This window comes from Xyrauchen texanus, chromosome 50, assembly GCF_025860055.1.
Source record: "Xyrauchen texanus isolate HMW12.3.18 chromosome 50, RBS_HiC_50CHRs, whole genome shotgun sequence".
Taxonomy (NCBI): Eukaryota; Metazoa; Chordata; class Actinopteri; order Cypriniformes; family Catostomidae; genus Xyrauchen; species Xyrauchen texanus.
In genome coordinates, this window is record NC_068325.1 from 2,828,008 (window position 1) to 2,849,184 (window position 21,177).

Genomic DNA, 21,177 nt, shown 5'->3' on the forward strand with positions numbered 1-21,177 from the left:
GGTACCTCTTTGAGTAACTCTGTACCACTATGGACAATAGTCCATAAAGTATATATTTTTTTCATTATATTTCTCTTTGAATATATATTTTTAATTTATTGTCTAGTTTTTATACACTTGGAATTCATTCAGACTAAAACTGAGTAAATCAATATCAAGCTTCCTTTAATATTGTTGGTTATTTTCAATTTCACTATAGCTCATCCACACTGTTGTCATTTGGAATAACTAACTGTTTACTCTTCTTGCCCTTTCCATAAAAAATGCCATGTTTGTCCAAAAAGAAGAAATGCAAATAATTGTTTTATTTATGCATAAATGTAATTAAATTAAATAAATGCACTCACTGAGCACTTTATTAGGAACACTCAATTATGGACACCTAGGTATTAATTATCTAATCAGCCAATTGTGAGGCAGCAGTGCAGTGCATAACATCATGCAGATACAGGTCAGGAGCTTTAGTTAATGTTCATATCAACCATCAGAATGAGGAAAAAAAATTGCTCTCAGTGATTTGGAGCGTGACATGATTGTTGGTGTCAGATGGGTTGGTTTGAGTGTTTCTGTAACTGCTGATCTCCTGGGATTTTCACACACAACAGTCTCTAGAATTGACTCTGAATGGTGCCAAAAACAAAAAACACCCAGTGAGGGCCAATTCTGTGGACAGAAACTTCTTGTTGAGAGGTCAACGGAGAATGGCCAGACTGGTTTGAGCTGACAGAAAGGCTACAGTAACTCAGATAACCACTCTGTACAATTGTAGTGAGCAGAATAGCATCTCAGAATGCACAACATGTCCAACTTTGAGGCAGATGGGCCACAACAGGCAAAGACCACGTCAGACACTTTATTAGGACCATAGTGTTCTTAATGAAGTGCTCACTGAGTATATATGCAATATCATTTATACCACTATTTATAAAAATGGCAACATTCATATTTCCGCAAAAATATGCTAGATAAACTTTATCAGTTTATCCAAAGCGAGGTACAAATGAGGAAAACAACAGAAGCGATTCATCCTAAGGAGGCAGTAATAACAGAAGTGCAGTAGACAGTTGTAAAAGAATGATAGGTAATTTTATTTTTGTGCCTTGGTTAGATGGCAAGACGAGGCGCTGCTCACCTGCTGATCATAAGCTTCTGGAGGGCACATACTGTATACTTGTAGTAGTGAGTGTGGATAGGGGGTGGACAGCCAGTGGTTGTTCTTTAAGCGAGCATCAGTGACTATGCTTTCATGGACACCAGATAGCGGTTTATTGCGAGAAAGCAGTGTTCCAGTTTACACGCACCGTATTCACCATATGCACCAGAGAATCTAGCGTGCAGCCATCTTAAAAAATCTGTCTTTGAACTTCCAATCTAACGTTTTCTATATAAACTCAGCAAAAAAGAAAGGTCCTCTCACTTTCAACTGCTTTTATTTTCAGCAAACTTAACATGTGTCAATATTTGTATGAACATAAAAAGATTCAGGTTATGTCAAAAGTAACAGTCAGTATCTGGTGTGGCCACCAGCTGCATTAAGTACTGTGGTGCATCTCCTCCTCATGGGCTGCACCAGATTTGCCAGATCTGCTGTGAGATGTTACCCCACTCTTCAACCATGGCACTTGCAATTTCCCAGACATTTCTGGGGGGAATGGCCCTAGCCCTCACCCTCCGATCCAACAGATCCCAGATGTGCTCAATGGGATTGAGATCCGGGCTCTTCGCTGGCCATGGCAGAACACTGACATTCCTGTCTTGCAGGAAATCACACACAGAACGAGCAGTATGGCTGGTGGCATTGTCATGCTGGAGGCTCATCCTGAGCCTTCCTGCAGGCTCATCCTGAGCCTGCAGGAATGGTACCACATGAGGTAGGAGGATGTCTTCCCTGTAACGCACGGCGTTTTGATTGCCTGCATTGACAACAAATACAGTCTGATGATGTTGTGACACACCGCCCAAGACCGATCAGTCCCGCTCCAGAGTACAGGCCTCATGTAACGACAATAAACATGAGTCCGACCATCACCCCTGGTGAGACAATACTCGTCAGCGAAGAGCACTTTTTGCCAGTCCTGTCTGGTCCAACGAACGTGGGTTTGAGTCCATAGGCAATGTTGTTGCCGGTGATGTCTGGTAAGGACCTGCCTTACAACAGACCTACAAGCCCTCAGTCCAACCACTCTCAGTCTGTTGCGGACAGTCTGAGCACTGATGGAGGGATTGTGCGTTCCTGGTGTAACTCAGGCAGTTGTTGTTGCCATCCTGTACCTGCCCTGCAGGGACGTTTCTTTTTTTGCTGAATATAGATATATTTGGTGTTAATGTGAATGTGTAATTAGCTAGCAGAGTGGATTTCCAGGTTGTACAGTTGCCAAAAGTTATCATGAGTATTTTAAAGTGTTCAGGGGATGCCATAACAATCGAAAGCAGAGCAGGCAGATTTTAAAATTAGAGTATTTCATTAAATTCCATATGATCTTACCTTCACGCTGTGGATGTACTGATATGCCTCTGTGTTCATGAAACTCCAAGAGACAACACAAAGTCATTAAAAATATCTCTGTAAGACACCTCTGACCATCTTCTCATGTCATTCACTCATCACGTTATAGTTAAGGTTAGCAGATTTTTAAACTGGGATGGGGGAAGGGGTGCTACTATATTTATCAACACACACACAAATATAAAAGTGTATGTTTTATTTAATATTGTGTTTACAACTATTTTAATAACATTAAAAGCCAAATGTTGAGTGAAAATTTTATTTTAAAAAGTACAAATTATTTCCTTTAATGTCATGAACTTGCATGTAGCCTAACATACGCTGTCCTGTTTGAAATTTCATGTCAAATAGACATTTTAACACAAATTATTAAAATGTTGAAACCCTAAATAAATTACGCAGAATTACATGTATTACAATGAAACGCTTGCATCATGAAAAAGTGCAATGTGACATAGGTCCGAATGTGATCTGCCAGGTCCAATTTACCTCTGTGAGTGTTAGAAAACAATCATGTACAGTGACAGAAAGTATTTTCACATAGTAAAGGGGTGATGTAAACTCACACTATCAACTCTGTTTGAAAAAAACGTTCTGTGCTCCCACACATAATCCATTTTTATTGACTCTTGTCAGTAGCTTCAATGCAAACAGGATGTCAGATGACAAAATTCGGATGAATAAAGGTTAAGAAATGGTAAAAAACTCCCAAATACAAGTGGCTTGGTCAGTAAGCAGCAACTTCATTTCCCCACGACTCTTCTGTGAATAACAAACATTGTATATGAGGAAGACTTGACTATTTTATTCTCTGTTGCTTCACTTTTTTTACCAGATATTCCAGAGTTGTTGCTGTATTTTCTTTTCTTAACTTTCTATCGCGACCTGCAGTTCCACAATTGTGGGCATTCCCTCTTACGTAAACCTCCAGGAATCCCACAATGTACGAGCACATATATGCAAACGTGAGGGACCGTTGATATTTTACACTGGTGTATATAAAGGGGTATAGTTTATAGTGTTTCCCACTGTACTCCCAGAAATGTTTTGCTGACTTGTTGCTTGGCTCCATCCTATGGCGTTTGTTATTCGGTCTGTTCCACGCACATGCGCACTCTTCAAAAACCTGTTAGAATGCCACTTTTTTTTACATGGCAACATAAGCAGCTTTCTCCGGGAGAAACCTTGGTGTGTTAAACCACTTTCTCTTAATCCCTTAAACAGCTAAAGGAAATCAGTGATCTTGTTAGCATGATGTTTCAGAACACTGGAAAAAAACACTTTCTTAAGTGCATGTAAACATGTTCAATGCCTTGAAATTGATGTGAGCAACCATAGGCAACCAGTGCAGTTTGTTGAAGAGAGGTGTGACGTGTGCTCTCTTGGTATTGTTGAAGACCAAACATGCCGTTGCATTCTGGATCAGTTGCATCGGTTTGACTGTACATACTGGAAGTCCTGCCAGAAGAGCATTACTGTAGTCCAGTCTATATATAATAAGAGCCTGGACCAGGAGTTGTGTAGCATGTTTAGAAAGGAATGATATGATTTTCTTTATGTTATACAGAGCAAATCTGTATGATCGGGCTGTTCTTCCGAGGTGATCTGTGAAGTTTAACTGAAAGTCAAACACAACCCCAAGATTTTTGGCTGACCTGAATGGTATAATTGTCAATGAGTCTAGTTAAATGTTGAAGTTATTATGAACTGCTGGGCTCGCCGGAACAGCGAGAAGCTCTGTCTTTGCTAGGTTAAGTTGGAAGGGGGTGTTCTTTTATCCAACACAAAATTTCTGCCAGGCAGGCTGAGATCTGTGCAGCTACCATAGGATCATCAGGCTGGAATAAGTGGTAGAGTATTGTGCCATCGGCAGAGCAGTGATAGGAAAAGTCGTGTGCCTGAATGACAGATCCAAATGATGTCATGTACAGTTTATGGAGAAGAGGAGGGGCCCAAGCACTGAACACTGAGGTACACCTTAGTTGGTGTGACTTGGACCTGAAGAACCTACCTGTGAGGTAAGACTCAAACCAGCGGAGCACGTTTCCTGTGATGCACATTGCTGTGAGGGTTGAAAGTAGGGTGTAATGATACATCGATCTGGATAGATGCATTGATCCAATGACCAACAATCCAATGTTATCGATACAATGCGAAAATATCTATTTATATTTATATATTTAAGATGTACCTTTTTTTTAATACTCTCATGTCAGCCACGCCTTTCTGTCAGGCGATGAAGCAACCTTGAAAAAATTCATTTAACTTTATGAGGACTAAATATGTTTTTCATGTACGAAACTGATGTGTGCAGGGTCTATGAAGTCAAATTGTGCTCTGTTATCCATGCGGCGTGCGCACGTGTCAACCGAGCTTCCTGCAAAATGCGAGCTCCATTGTCAGGATCCGTGAACATCAACCAGCCACTCCTTAAAATGTGAGCTCTCGTGACAAACGCAGAGTGGCACACATGCAAGATTAATTTTGGCTTCCATCTATATCATTGCGCATGCGACCCATTTGAATTTTACATGAGAACTTGCTAATTTATAATACAATGGCATCATTCTGAACAGCACTAATGAGGGAAAGAGAAATACCTGCAAAAAATAAAATAAAAAATTTAATTGATTGTGTAAAACATAATATCGGTATATCGCTCGCAGGCCCCTGAATCTTGTCAAATGTGTTGTGGCTTAAACACAGCATATTATTGGTTACTTCAAAGACAACCGTTCCCCGTCTGTCGCTCAATTCGATGTTGTGTCGAAGAAGCGACACTAGGGGTCTCTCTTGAGAGCCTTTTGCATCTCTGATCTATGAGAAAATGCCAATGAGAAATTGGCAGACAGAATTTGCATGTCCCGCCCCCAGACATTTACATTTACATTTACATTTATGCATTTGGCAGACGCTTTTATCCAAAGCGACTTACAGAGCCCTTATTACAGGGACAATCCCCCCGGAGCAACCTGGAGTTAAGTGCCTTGCTCAAGGACACAATGGTGGTGGCTGTGGGGTTCGAACCATTGTCCTTCTGATTACCAGATTACCAGTTATGTGCTTAGACCACTACACCACCACCACCACTCCTTATAGACATACGGGTATAAAGGGAGGGAAATGCCTCTGTTTCATTCAGAAATTTTCTTCAGAGCCGACCGGTTGTGTATGCAGCGAGCTGCGAGTCACACACTGTTCCTCCCATCTCTGAGCAATTGCTGTTGGATCTATGGCACATATCAGCGGCTTTCTCCTTCTCTGCATGGCAGTGTAGCTTTGCCCCTGGGCGCTTCGACAGCGCAGTTAAAACAGTTATTTCTAACATTATACACAGCTGGCGTTGAACGTCCTTTTCAGGATGCGTCTTTATAAAGATGCCCTTCCGCCCATGTGTAGTTCCTGGATGCGGTAGAGTGCTCTCCGCTCCTGACGGCCACAGGCGCTGACTCGTATGTCTGGGCAGCGATCACACCGAGAGAGCGTTTGTGGATGGCTCATGTTCTCATTGCGAGAACATGATCGCAACGTTGCGGTCGCGGCATTCCTTCCTCAGAAGGAACGCCACTCCAGCCACCCCCTGTGTCGCTCCTTCCCGTGGGATTGAGGACGACCCAGCTGGCGATGGAGGCGATTTGGGAATGGCAGCGGACGCGGTCGCCTCACGGCCAGCCTGCCTATCCTCTTGAGCCCCCCGAGCCGGATGAGCTCGCTGCTGCATCGGAGAGTGGTCCGGCATCTGACGCGGATGACTCGACTGGGCTACCGCCTTCGGGCCAGCATGCCCAGTCTGAGGTTGACGCCCAGATGTCTGACATGCTTGCCCGGGCCGCCATTAGCGTGGGGCTGGACTGGAACCGTCCGTCCTCCCCACAGCCTTTGTGGCTGGATGATTGGTTCATCGTGTCAGCGCACCACTCACAGCCGCTACTTATGTTGCCATGTAAAAAAAAGTGGCATTCTAACAGGTTTTTGAAGAGTGCACATGTGCGTGGAACAGATCGAATAACAAACGCCTTAGGACGGAGCCAAGCAACAAGTCAGCAAAACATTTCTGGGAGTACAGTGGGAAACACTATAAACTATACCCTTTATATACACCAGTGTAAAATATCAACGGTCCCTCACGTTTGCATATATGTGCTCGTACATTGTGGGATTCCTGGAGATTTACGTAAGAGGGAATGCCCACAATTGCGGAACTGCAGGTCACGATAGAAAGTTAAGAAAAGCAAATACAGCACCACTCACAGGTTCCTTTCTTCCCGGAAGTGCATGATGAGCTGACGAGTTTGTGGAGAACACCCTTCTACACCCATCACCGTGCCTCTCATTCATCCGCTCTCACTACCCTCAACGGCGGAGTGGCCCACGGGTACACGGCGGTCCCACAGGTGGACAGAGTGGTCGTGATCCACCTGTGTCTCGAGAACGCCGCCACCTGGCGGGGTCACCCTGTGCTCCCCTCCAAGGCCTATAGGCCTTCATTGACCTCCAAAGCCTATAGTGCCACCAGACAGGCCGCTTCTGCCCTGCATGCCATGGCCCTCCTGCAAGTCCACCAGGCCAAGGCTCTTAAAGATCTACCCTTGGGTAGTCCTGATCCCGACGTGCTGCAGGAACTGCGCTCAGCGACCAACCTCACTCTCAGGGCCACGAAGGTCACAGCGCGGTCACTTGGGCAGGCGATGGCCACTCTCATGGTTCAGGAACGACATCTGTGGCTGAACATGTTCGAGATGCACCAGAGTCTCGGGATGCGTTTTTGACTCCTGCCGCTGCATTACCTACTCTGCCCCACTGCGAAGCCCCACTGGGTATGTCAAAAATAATCGTCCCCTTAGTGCCCCTAGCACGGAGCTTGGACGCATGACTCTTGCTTCCCAATCCGTCACGCTGGCTGGCCAGGACCATTTGACTCGGTTATGCGTATCAGTACATGGTCCTCCCCTTTGACATGTCCCTGTCCCCTCACAAAGGTTGCAGAGACAGCCCTTGCCCCGCTTTGGGAAGCAGGCATCCGCATTCTCAACTACCTCGACGACTGGCTCATTCTGGCCCACTCCCGAGAGTTACTATGCACCCACAGGGACCAGGTGCTCTGGCACCTCAGCCGTTGAGGGCTTCGGGTCAACTGGGAAAAGAGCAAGCTCACCCCGGTTCTCTTTTCTAGGTATGGAGTTAGACTCAGTCTCAATGTTAGTGCGCCTCACCAACGAGGGTGCGCAGTCAGTGCTGAAATGCCTCACCACGTTCAGGTTCTCGGATCTCGTACTCCTCGCGACAGGCCCTCCCTGGCAAATCCCCCTGAGGAAGGAACTTCTTTCTCAGGGACGGTGCACGCTCTGGCATCCGCACCCAGACCTCTGGAACCTCCACGTCTGGCCCCTGGACTTTACGCACTTAAGTGGTGCTTGTTCGCAAATTGGTGTTCTTCCCGGGCTGAAGACCCACAGAGGTGCGCAGTTAGGTCAGTGCTTTCATTCCTGCAGGAGAGGTTGGAGGGGAGGCTGTCCCCCTCCACCTTGAAGGTGTATGTAGCTGCTATCGCATCCCACCACGACACAGTAGATGGCAAGTCTTTGGGTAAGTACAACTTAGTTATCAGGTTCCTAAGAGGCGCCTGGAGGTTAAAACCCTCCCGGCCGATCCTGTTCCCCTACTGGGATCTCTAAGTGGTCCTCTCGGGCCTTCAGAGATCCCCCTTCGAGCCGCTAGAATCAGTCGGACTCAGGGCTCTCTTCTTGAAGAAGGCCCTCCTGATCACGCTCGTTTCCATTAAAAGGGTCGGGGACCTGCCAGCATTCTCTGTCAGCAACACCGGCCTGGAGTTCAGTCCGGCAGACACTCACGTGTTCCTAAAACCCAAACCGGGCTACGTGCCCAAGGTTCCCACCACTCCCTTCAGGGACTAGGTAGTGAACCTGCAAGCGCTGCCCCGGGAGGAGGCAGGCCCATCCCCTTCGTTGCTGTGTCCGGTACGTGCTTTGCGTATCTACTTGGACCGCACACAGAACTTTAGACGTTCTGAGCAGCTTTTTGTCTGCTTTGGTGGACAGCGAAAGGGAACGCTGTCTCCAAACAGAGGCTTTCCCACTGGGTAGTGGACGCCATTACGTTAGCCTATCGCACCCAAGTCGTGCCTCCCATCATTTTGCGTCCTCATGGGCACTAGCAAGGGGCACCTCCCTAGCAGACATATGCAGAGCAGTGGGTTGGGCAGCACCCAATACCTTTGCGAGATTTTACAATATCAGGGTTGAGTCGGTTTCGTCCCGTGTTTTCTCAGGTCCAAGCCGGTAGAACTCGGTACACGCTGACAAACTGACCGGGTGGACTGCTTGCACCCCGGGTGGACTGGATGACTCCTCCCTAGCCCTCTGGTCCACGAATTCAAGGGAGGAATTCGCCGACCAAGAGCAATGTGGGTACTCAAAGTACCCTGTACTGGAATAGGTGCTCCACAGAATGGGCTCCCACATGGACTTTTCCCCCTGTGCATATTTGCCGCGGACCCACGTCTCCCTTGGGCAGTCCTCATGGACCCCTGGTCGCCATGTTTGTAGCAACTCCTCCCTCCCAATGAGGTAGGATCTACCACCGCGCCATTCTCCACATGTGACCTAAAAGCACATGTGATGTATTTCACCACTCTTTTCCTCCCCCAGTCTGGGCAGGTGTGGTCTCCGCAGGGTCTTTCCCCCCTGAAAGAATATGAAAACTGGGAAAGATCGCCTTCCCCGAGTGCGTATGATAGCGTTAAGATGGTCTCTGATTTAACTCTATGCGAGAAACATAGAGAGTGAAAAGGCGCGGCTGGCTCGGCCTGCTCCCATGCTTGGCACGTCGCCTTGTTCCCCACTGTCGGGGGTAAAGAACCAGAAGGCTTTGATGATTTTATGGGGCGTTGGGGAAGGGTACGTGTAGCCTGGCACAGCTGGTCGCTTTGGCACATAAAACAGCTGCCCGCTCCTGTGTCAGCAGTACATGTACACGGCTCAGTGCATGGCATGATTTAAATTGGACCTCTAGTGTAGCTTCTTCGACACAACATCGAAGTGAGCGACAGACAGGGAACGTCTAGGTTACGGATGTAACCTCCGTTCCCTGATGGAGGGAACGAGACGTTGTGTCCTCCCGGCCACGTTGCTGAACCTCATTGTCGGCTCCTCAGAATAATCCTGAATGAAACAGACGCATTTCCCTCCCTTTATACCCGTATGTCTGGGGGTGGGACATGCAAATTCTGTCTGCCAATTTCTCATTGGCCTTTTCTCATAGATCAGAGATGCAAAAGGCTCTCAAGAGAGACCCTTAGTGTCGCTTCTTCGACACAACGTCTCGTTCCCTCCATCAGGGAACGGAGGTTACATCCGTAACCTAGACGTTTTATTTCCAACACTGCAATATGTTTTAGCTTTTTCTGAAATGTGAGAAAGTGAAAGAAAATAAATTGTTTTTTATTGGCTTCACTGTACCAATACAGAGTCATTTAGTCATTTCTGAACCCCGCCCCCCGCCCCCTCTTAATTTTGTGTTCTACGAAAAATGAATGACTTGAAATATTGATATGCTTACATTTTAATGAATTTTAGTAAAGGCTTACCTTAACTTTACATTCAGCATATAGCCAGGATGAGTACAGTTCTTGGAAAATGAGTAATAGAACATTGATCTGCCTCCAGAATACAATAAATGCTTAACCAACACTTTTTGTGGCTTTCTTCTTGATTGAATGGAAGATATTTCACTATAAACCGAAAGAAAATTAAACACATTGCATGTGGCTAAATAGGTCGGCCCACAGATTTTAATAAGCCATATCGCATCTCTCATTAGATAGTCTTCCTGTGTGGGCACTGGAAACTCTGAAGTGTTCAACATAAACAGGTTACAGAGTCATACTTCACAAAGTGTTTGCATATTTTGCGGTCTGAAATGTTAGGTATAGATGCATGCTGAAATTCTTGAGAGAATGAACTGTTCGTCTCTAGCTCTCAGTGTAAGAATTCAACACTCCTACTCCATCTGCAATCACATGCAACCACATGGTGGCCGTGCACATGTGAAGCTTCAAAAGTCAACACACACACACACACATACAGTTTGTATCAGGATTCTGATCAGTCATATGTTACTTTTGGTGTTCAATCAGTATATCATAATTTAAACTGTCAACCTGTACAGGGATAATTCAAAATTTAATTTAAACCTAGAAATAAACAGAAAGTTTTAGGATTTTGACAAAGAATTAAAACAGAAAAATCTGTGAACCCCACTCTTTGTCTATATTTTTACACATCATATGAGATGCTTTTTATTGAACTCTGTGGCTAAACATTCATTATTCAATTATTCATTACATCAATTATTAAAGTACAATTTCAAGCCTCCTGAATGTGCATATAGAGTGTAATAAAAATATAAAATCTACATAACAACAAATTGAATACTGTCACTTATATTTTAGGATTAATAGTGTTTAGTAGTAGAATACACAAAGGAATTTAGTAGCGCATAGTAAAAAATAGCAAGACATTAACATACTCATTACTAAATTTTTTTTACATTTTCTCAACAAAGTGTGATTGGTGCTTGCCTGTGCAAAATTCGCAGAGTGGTTGTTGGTGAATTGCTATGTAGTTGCTATGATGTTTTGAATGGTTGATAGGTGGTTACCACTGTAACCAAATTCAAAACAGTCTACCCCCCAAGTCTGTATGATATTCTGTTTTTTTTGTATATTTTGTTAGCTGAATATTAGCTGTACATCATTTTCTAAACAGTACATCCATGTAAGAAGTTTTGTTAACACCTTTCATTAATGTTCCCTTTGTTAAAAGTTTATAAATCATTAACTAATGACTCTAATAACTCATTATAAAGACCTTTAATATTATAACTAATATTAAATACATAATAAAGCATCTATGCATTTATAAAATCATGAATAAAAAGGGCGACTTTCATGCAATAATTGCAAAATAGTTATCATTTGAACTTACATAATATAAATGCTTAATAAATACACTTAAATAAAAACATAAAATGACCTAATTCATGATTTATATTACAATGCAGCAAAAATAGATAAATCAGATTAAAAGAAGGAGAGATTATGTCATTTTGCAGCAGTCTGCTTTGTGTTTATATTCATAACTGTAATGTCTTGACTCACGTGTGTTGTCACTTTCTTCGTCATGCTGATGTGAAACGAATGATGCTACTGATGCTTCAAATCATATACCATATAATAAAGCCTGATGAGTATTAAATCCATACTGAAATGTATGTACATAGCTTTCTAATGTTGCCAATTAGTTAATATAACCTTCATATGTGTCCACTTTACATTAAGGTGCATTTTTATACGTTATTAATGTAAAAAATAAAATAAATAAATAAATAAAAAATATATATATATATATATATATATATATATATATATATATATGTTATTAAGCATTTATAGTATTTTAGTAAGTATTGCTGGAAGTCATCCTTTTTATGCATGTTGTTATAAACACATATCAATTATTTATTATGCATTTTTAAATCATGTATTAGTCATTAATGACCCCTTTATAAACCCTTAACAAAAGGAACATTAATATAACATTTGACAGAAGCTTTATATAGCTTACAAATTTTTATCCTGACGTTGAAGACATTATAAGTCAACATTTACTGTATTATTACTGTTTTAATGACCAGTTACTTTCATTTTATATTATAATCTTTTGCTTATACAAGTAATAGTACATATCTCTTCACCAAGCCACATCTTTTGAAGTATCACTCATGTCTATAGCACAAATGGTGTGCAACAAGTTTTGGATCGAAGTTTAACACGCAGGGGTTTCCAAAACCCTCAAACATACATTTGCCTAGCAAGCACCACTAAAAAAGCAACTACACAGCAATATTCAAGTACTGCGGGTTTCTTCATGGGGGCTTCTGTGGTTAGCACCTAACTAAGTGTTACATGTTTACAGTCATTTTGAGCCAGCTGACAGTGAATGTGTTTAACATGCAAACCAATACACTGATGCCAAAAATCAGCTCATTTAAAAATTCTGACAATGCAAGAAAACCAGGTTTATTTTTCAAAATAACACTTGCACTCTTGTCCCAGTAAGAATGTCAGTAAAGGTGTTTACATGCTGAGCGAAATCGGGGTAATTACCAAAAATGTACCTGTGGCGATTGGTTTTTGCTTAAACCGTTTATGACCGGCCAAATTGGTAAGAAATATAGGGCAGTGTGAGCTCTATTTATGTCCAAGAGAGGTCACCAAATCCTAGTTGTTAAGCCAGTTCCTTTCAGTTGTACAGACAATATGATCACACAGGAAGTCGGCATGCTGTTTCTGAAAGTTCCAGTACCCTTGGATCGGCAACAGTATGCCGACTCACCGACATGCAACATTTCCCACCAGACATTTTAACATCAGTTTTAGTGTGTTTACATTCCCATGTGGCTAGGCTGGCAGAGCATGGTGTCAGCTGCGTGAGAGATCCGGGTTCGTATCCACATTGTAACCAGGATGTTATCGCGTACACTTAATCAGTGACGAGCATAATTCAACACTTGCACTTTTCCCCCTAACATTTAATTCCTCTCCACAAATGGTTAAAATCCATAAAATATGAATTCCTCTTCACTGTATTACATGCAGCACAGCTGAAAGGAACTCAGTTCACAACTAGAATTGGGCGAACTCTCCTAGACTTAAATGGAGCCCACACGGCCCTACAACACTTACCACTTCGGCCACTGGGGGCAGTGTTTCAAATTTCGGTATATTCTGTATTTTTGCAAAAGAAAAGTTGACCTACTCTTTCCGATTTTACTGTGAGATTAAGCTGGTACAGTGAAGTGGAATGCATATTTTATGGACCCTACCGATGTAAAAACGCCTGGTGGGAAATTTCTCATGTCAGTGAGTCGGCAAACTGTTGCCAATCCAAGTTTGCTGGAACTTTCAGAAACAGCATGCCCACTTTCTGTGGATCGAAAACTATAGTTTCTACTTAGATCGACCCAAAATGAAAAACATTTAGTTTTTTGTCCCTGAGCATAACTGGAGTAAGATCGTGCATGTAGACGCACTCAGTGTGGCAGTTTGAAGGAAAAAAAAAATTGTATGAGCACTCTTTTCTAACTGTACTTAATGAGATGAGTTGAATAATTACTACTGTACTATGACAAAATAAAACATAACTCCCAAAGTACAATACAGTGGCCCAAAAAAGTATTTTGACACTTAAGCCACAATTAAAATGTATGAATGTCATTGCATTTAGATATAACAAACCTAGGGTTGCCTTTTTTTTCGCCACGCAAATATGGGACACATCAATACAGGTCGGGTGTCACCCTCAAGCGTTGGTGCTCATCCATTGAGTGTCTCGCCACTAAAATACGGGACAATAGCAATTCCGGGACATGTTCGGGCTAATCAAAATATCCCATCAACTAACATCAGCAAACAAATGATGCTAGAGCTTTTCTCACAATGAACTTCCCTTTTCTGAGTCATTTGTGCTCAGTGAAGTTCAATCAACTGGTGTCGAAGTGATTTTTAGTGGATGTATGAAGTCCCTCAAGTTTGTAAGTGTCCTAGCACAGTAACCACAGGTGGAGATCAGCACATTATGGACATGTTCCAGAAATGTTTGACAACTAGAAAGTGTCTAAATACTTTTTAACTTTAACTGAAAACCTAAAAACATCCTTTTGTGATTGTGCTATCTTTCCTTTAATTGATATTTTAAGTATATAATGCAAAGACATTCCTACATCGTTAAGTGTGGCTTAAGTTTCCAATCTTTTTGGGGCCACTGTTCATTAGGTGTGCAAGAGGAAATGAGAAAACACAAGTAAGAAAATACATTCTGTAATGTTTTAGTGGTCAATGCGTGGTGTATTTAAGGTTTTATGATTTTGATCTAATGGCAGCTACTTGCTGTATATCTCTCATCCGCCCACTTGGTGTCTGTTTTTGCTGAGGGAAAATGATAGCAGCATATTCCACTCCATCCTGACCCTTTGATGTCAGCTCTGCAGATTTTCCTCTGTCATGTCTTTCAGGTCTGCGTTGAAAGTCTAACTCGCCATACTCCACACAGCTGACAGATAAAGTGCTGGGTCTGCCACAACCTCCCTGCAATTAGACAACGCCATGAAGAAGAAAAGTTGAAGACAATAAAGCAGTGTGAAAATGTTATTGCAACACTTTACAATAAGGTTCCACTCATTAACACTAGTTAGATATCATAAACAAACAATTAAGAATATATTTTTAACAGCATTTATTCATCTTTGTTAATGTTAATTAATAAAAATGCAATTGTTCATTGTTAGTTCATTGTTAATTAATAGTGCATTAACTAATGTTAACAAATACAACTTTTGATTTTAAAAATGTATTCCTATATGTTGATATTAACATGAACTAACATTAATAAATGCTTAATAAATGTTGTTCATTGTTAGTTCATGTTAAATAATGTCGTTAACTAATGTAAACAAATGGAACCTTATTGTAAAGTGTTACCTCTTACTGAGATGTTTAGTGAGATGAAGAGTTTGGAAACATACTTGTTGTGTCGTGCTGTTGCTCTGAACCGGAAGGTTATCTGCAGCAGAGACAGACAGTTTTGTTATTCAGTTATCTCATATAAAATCATCTGAAGGTATTATAATGACATGTACAAAGTAAAAAAAAAAAGCTTTGAAAAAGCAAATAAAAACACATCAAACATTATTACCTGTCTTGTAGTCTAATTCAATTAGGTCAATTATCAAACAAATATTAAATACATATCATTCCCTTTGTTCAGGATTTTTAAAGGGTTTTATTAATGACTAACAATTCATTTATAAATACATTATAAATCCTTGATATATATGGTTATAACAACATGTATAAAAAGGGTGACATTCATGTAATATTTTCCAAATAGTGAGTCATTTTACCTCACAGGTTTTAAATGTTAACACCTATTTAACAGTTGTGAGTTGTAAGTTATGTGCATAAAGTTCAGTATGATTTTACGGTCATTAGGCTTTATTATATGAAATATGCTGTGAATGAGCATAAAGAGTTGAACATTTTCTTCCAGATGACTTTAGGTAACTAGGACTATTCAAGCTGGGGCACCACTTGCAGTAGCACTATTCTTTTGACATCAACGGGAATAATCAACGTAAGACAGTAATGAATGTAAATACAAAGCAAAATGACATAATCCCTCCTTTTAATCTCACTTTAATAGTCTATTTGTGAAATATATAATGACTGAGGGCATTTTAAGTTTATGGTTGATATTAGTGTTTGTAAAAATTCTCAACATTTGTTCAGAACTTCATTTAAGCTGCCCTTTTTATGCTTGTTTATAATAACTAAATATACATTATTTGTATTATAATGCATTTATAAATGACTCCTTATAAACCCTTAACAAAATGAACATTAATGTAGGGTTACCCTCATCTTTTCTATACATTGACAGTTCATAGTGACCATGACTGCCGAGCACCAAACAGGACAAAGATTTAAAATCTCATTAGCAATTGCATTCAGATTCAAAGATGTTAACATATGGCACCTTCATATGTGTTTAGAAAATGAACGGGGCACGACAATTTAAATTCGGCACCAGTCGGACGAAAGTTCTGCTGCTGAAATCGGTCTTTGTCTACCAAAATTTAAACTGCCCCCAGTGGCCAAAGCGGCAAGTGTAGGTGTATTGTTCACAGAGTGGCACCAAAAGCAAGTCGTATTTTTAGTTGTGAATGATGTAATCCAGTTAAAAATGAATATTTGTATTACTTTTATCCCATAACCCAAACCCTAAACCTAACTGTCAGCATAATACAAATGTCATTTTAAAGCAAAATTGCAACCTTCAAATCAAGCTCAAATTTAATCGTTAACACAATTAATTTCTGGTACTAAACTGTTAAGCAGAAGGTTGTCGGTTCGATCCCCACAGCCACCACTGGGGGGATTGTCCCTGTAATAAGGGCTCTGTAAGTCGCTTTGGATAATAGCATCTGCCAAAGTCATAAATATAAATATAGATGTCCTGTCAAAAGTCACGAAAGAACAAGTAAGCTTGACAAAGGGTTTGAAGAGCCATGAGGTTGAGTAAATAATGACAGTACTTTCGATGAGCTAATCCTTTAATATTCCATAGATTGACTAGTAATTTTTATATGCTCATTCACATATTTTATTATAATTGGGCAAAAATCATCTCAGATTGTAATGAATAATGTAAAGGGGGTGGAATGAGGTCTTGGGTCCCTAAATACCCTATGATTGATTTATATCTAAAGGAAAGAAATCTATATGATCAAATAAATGTGTAAATATATAAAATGTATAAATACTATTAAATGTTACCGTACCTGATTTTCTGGGGCAGGTCCTATAGAACCAGCACAGCAGGCCCACAAAGAAACATATACATATTATGAATGATGCAGTCAAGAAAACTGAAATTGAGATTTTTTTTGATGTCTCCGGTTCTGAGGGAGCAGTTCCTGTTGTTTCATTCACCGTTGTGGGCATAATATCTAAAAAAACAAACAAAAAAAAAAAACAATCTAAGGCTTTATACCTTATTATCAATACATTTGAACAGGCTTCATCTTAATTTACTGTAAATGCAGACAACAAGTTCATAATAATAAACATAATGGGGAAAAGTCATTAAGAAGTTAGTCCACTGATAACACAGTTTATTTACAAATTATGTGTTGTTTCAGCACCTGATACTAAAGGACTTATGCAAATTAGACAACCGCACAAACACGCCCACCCAGTGCAATTAGCATGGTGCTCTACTACACAGCACATCTGGACATACAGCCAGTTAAAAATCGATCATCATTTGATGAATTACTGCTGGCATATTCAATAGAAAATGTACACAAATATCTCCTTTAAAGATTCACGCAGTAATTTATTCTTCATTTAAAAAGTATTACTTCTAAAGAAATGAGTAGTACATATCATGTATAAAATAATGAACACTCATGAGAGATGAAGAGTTCAGTCATATCAGTAAAAGATGTTCTATTCTACATGGAGCAGAGGCGCCTCGTGCCATGTTAGAATCGGATGCCCAGAAAAATAATACTCGCTTAATCTCAGTAACAGCCCTGTTATTGGACACTTTCATTCATGTATTAAATTAATCTTGGCTTCTGTGGAAACTACTGTGTTTGAATGATGCAGCATCCAGGCCACTAGGTGTCAGTGTAAACAAATGTAAATCACAAAAACAATTACTGAGTGCACCTTTAAATTAAATTCAGTTTACTTCTTTTCTTGCACGGGTGGTAATAGCATAACTTTCATTGTACCAAGCAAATAGTGTGAATTTTGGGAATAAAGCGCAATATATAATAAGTCTAATTTAGTTGTGTTTCAGTGTTGAGGAAAATAATGAAGCGGTACCCACTTATAAATTAAAGTAGTTAAACTACCGTCAAGATACTCGCTAACTAAAAAGTAGCTAAAAGTAGTTAAACTACCGTCAAGATACGGGTAGTGTAGTTAGCAACACTACAAGTTACTAAAAACTAGCTAACCTAATTTATTTAAAGATGAAAATCATTTTAGATATATAACAACAAGGTTATATTATTTAATACTGAAATAATATCACCTGATAGTTATATATTTAATTGCGGTGATGTTCAATTAAAAAATTAACCATGTTTTACTACAGTAACTATAGTTTAACCATGGTATTTATAGTAGAATCACATTAACCACAAAACAAACCATGGTTTCAGTCACAATATTACTATAGTAAAACCATTTTTGTAAAGGTTAAACAAATAGGGTGGCAATATTAAATTGATCAAAAATGTATACTTTATATGCACTAATAAACTAGAAAACACCCAATTTTTTTTATAGCTGAATCGAAATATAGTGATAAACAGCAGCAATTAACCAAATATAAAAAAAGAAGGCAAAGTCTCTTTAACGCTATGCAGAACTCAAGGTAATCAGTGAATAATTCAGGTAACTAGTTCATTTATATGAACCGACTCACTAAAATGACCCGGAACCGCAAAATATAAAGAATATTTTATTTTAACCGGTTCATTTACATGTAATATCCGGAAAAAAAAGATTTGCTTACTGTGAATGATTTGTGTTTCCCAGCGCTACATGAAAGAGAGAAGACGGTTTAGGTGAGCACGTTTTATTACTCCATCGGCTCCACATTAAGGTACTACGAGGCCCCGTGGCTTACCGTTTTACTGGGTCCTGCAAGTCATCAGACGTCCTCCCACAAACTTTGACTGGATGGTCATATTTAGGCAGCATAAAAGTAATCCATGTGACTCCAGTCGATCAATGAATGTCTTCTGAAGCGAATCGATAGGTTTATGTAAGAAGTTGATAATTAAAAAGTTTTTAACTTTAAATTGGCACTTCCATCCAGGGCTCTGACGCAGTTTGAAATGGCCGAACTCTCGCATCACGTTCTTCTGTTGTAAATAAGCGCCGCTTCCAAATTCTCGCGTGATCTTCCCGACACACTTTGCGTCAGCTGCTGGCAGGGAGTGCCTTTTAAAATTAAAAACATTTTAATTATCGATTTATTTTTTACACAAACATATCGATTTGCTTCAAAAGACATTCATTGATCGACTGGAGTCGTGTGGATTACTTTTATGCTGCCTAAATGTGACTTTTGGACTGTCAAAGTGCTGGTACCCGTGTACTTCTATTATAAGGACCGGACCTGACAGAGCAACTCGTTGGAAAATTTGGCTTGTTATTAAAAAAGCGACACTTTTGTGAAAAAAGCTGAGCTACTGTCTCAGTACTGAAAAATGTAGTAAAGTGACTTATAGTTACTTAGTAAAGTTACTACTTTTAGTGAACTATTCCTCAACACTTGTGTGTTTGTACTGAAAAAAATAACAACGGCTTAATTTAAATACTCATGGTGCAGCGCTATTTTACGGTCACATCAAAGACTGGACTATTTTTTTCTTTCTTTTTGGAACTGGAGGTACCAAAACACCATGCCAAGGGGTGGTACGTCGTGCTGAAGTGCTGGAATGCCATTTCAGACCATTTAGCCCCAATTTAACCCCTGAATACAGGATGTTAAGATGCAGGTTTTTGCGCAGAGTTACCATTCATAAAAGTGGCGCAATTGTTTAGTGAATTTGCCCCATTGTTTTAAAATATTTAACAAACAATCAATTTAAAATATTTTCTGTGTGTCTCAATACAATATTGTAATGTAATAGAAAAACCTACCTGTTGGTTTGTTAACAAGATTGACTGTAAGATCAATTTTATTGCTCGGAATGAGAGGTCTTTTGCCTTCGTTATGCAACACGACATGATATTTTCCTGTATCTTCTGTGGTCAGATTTGTGATGCTCAGTGTAACGGTATTATTCACATCATCCACATTATTAAACAAAAATTTTCCCGAACCAGTAGAGTTAGCACCGATCTTGTGACAATTTTCAATCTTGTTTTCATTTTTGTGCAGACATATGTGTCCTTTGGGAAGACTGCCTTTATCAAGATCTTGAAAAGTGAATGTAACGTTGACATTACTTCCAGTTGTACCATTAACTTCACATTCCACTGAAAGAAAAATCACACTGTCACTAAGAGAATACATCATTAAATATAAATGATTATCATTAACATAAATGAGGGAAATATAAAGTACTGATTTAATTACATTTACATTCAATGTTATCTCAATATTACAGAGAGTTTTTAGAGGTAAATCTGAAACAATTCAAAGTAGAAAGAGCGCTTGTTTTGCTGGTTTGTGTCAAGTCACATTTTCCATGAGTCAAAGGAAATACTATGGTAATTCAATTCTCTTCATGTACAATTCGATGAAGCCTTTTATTGTATTTATATTAAAGTATACAGTGGCCCCTTAATAATTTCATTATTTTATTGAATCAGATAGCAAAACAGTGTCATTGCCAATCTCAGAATTAACTTTTTAACCAATGTCAATGTATCCAAATACTTTGTCTTCACTAATATCTATTGTTGTATCATTTCCAACCCAAACTTCTTTTTGTGAAATATTACTAGACAAAATATTGCTTCCTGTAAAGTGTGCTATCTTGAGCCCCCAATACAGTAAGTCAATCATAATTGTTTTGCCTTATTGTTAGAAACAGCTGTAAAGTACCATAAAGTATGAAAGTACCATAAAGGCCACAGGTCAAAATGAGCAAAACTGAAGACACAAAAAGTTAGTGCTGTCTTTTACTCACCTTTAATAAGGAAGTGCAACATGAATGAAAAGAGTATGAGTTTCTTCTTGAGGTTACACTTCATGCTGCACATGTAAGAGAGCAAATGGAGACAAGCAGCCACCGGAGATGCAAATGCCTTCCCGTTTCTGCTGATCTATGCTTTGCAATATCTTACTTTTGTTTATGAGAAAACCTCTGGCTTTCAGGGGAGGTACAGACAGGAACTGAGTGTCATCACATTCACTTGCAGCAGCATGGCACGTTTTTTCTATATTTGTTCTTTTGTTCCTTTTGTTCACTTTCAGATTGCCATCTCTGGAAACCAATTGAAGTAGACGAGGCAACTGAAGAAACAAAATCTAGTGAGATCTTAAAAAAAAAATTATAGC

The 21,177-nt window shown here is 40.0% G+C and overlaps 1 protein-coding gene across 1 annotated transcript; it reads right to left on the reverse strand.

Moving 5' to 3' along the window:
• Positions 1 to 14,438: 14,438 nt before the first annotated feature.
• On the reverse strand, positions 14,439 to 20,925 carry LOC127640908 (uncharacterized). Its single transcript, XM_052123616.1, has 5 exons — positions 20,807 to 20,925; positions 19,812 to 20,150; positions 16,925 to 17,092; positions 15,110 to 15,147; positions 14,439 to 14,672 (listed from the first exon to the last, which is right to left on the reverse strand). Exons 1-5 carry the CDS (start codon positions 20,877 to 20,879, stop codon positions 14,445 to 14,447), a joined length of 846 nt encoding a protein of 281 aa, XP_051979576.1. The 5' UTR covers positions 20,880 to 20,925; the 3' UTR covers positions 14,439 to 14,444.
• Between the last annotated feature and the right edge of the window lie 252 nt (positions 20,926 to 21,177).

Coding starts and splice junctions, on each gene's coding strand:
- LOC127640908 (XM_052123616.1), bottom strand. CDS start 20,879: ATGTGCAGCATGAAGTGTAACCTCAAGAAGAAACTCATACTCTTTTCA. Junction 17,093..19,811: donor TCTTGTTAACAAACCAACAG/GTAGGTTTTTCT, acceptor TTGTTTTTTTAG/ATATTATGCCCACAACGGTG. Junction 15,148..16,924: donor GACCTGCCCCAGAAAATCAG/GTACGGTAACAT, acceptor TCTCTGCTGCAG/ATAACCTTCCGGTTCAGAGC.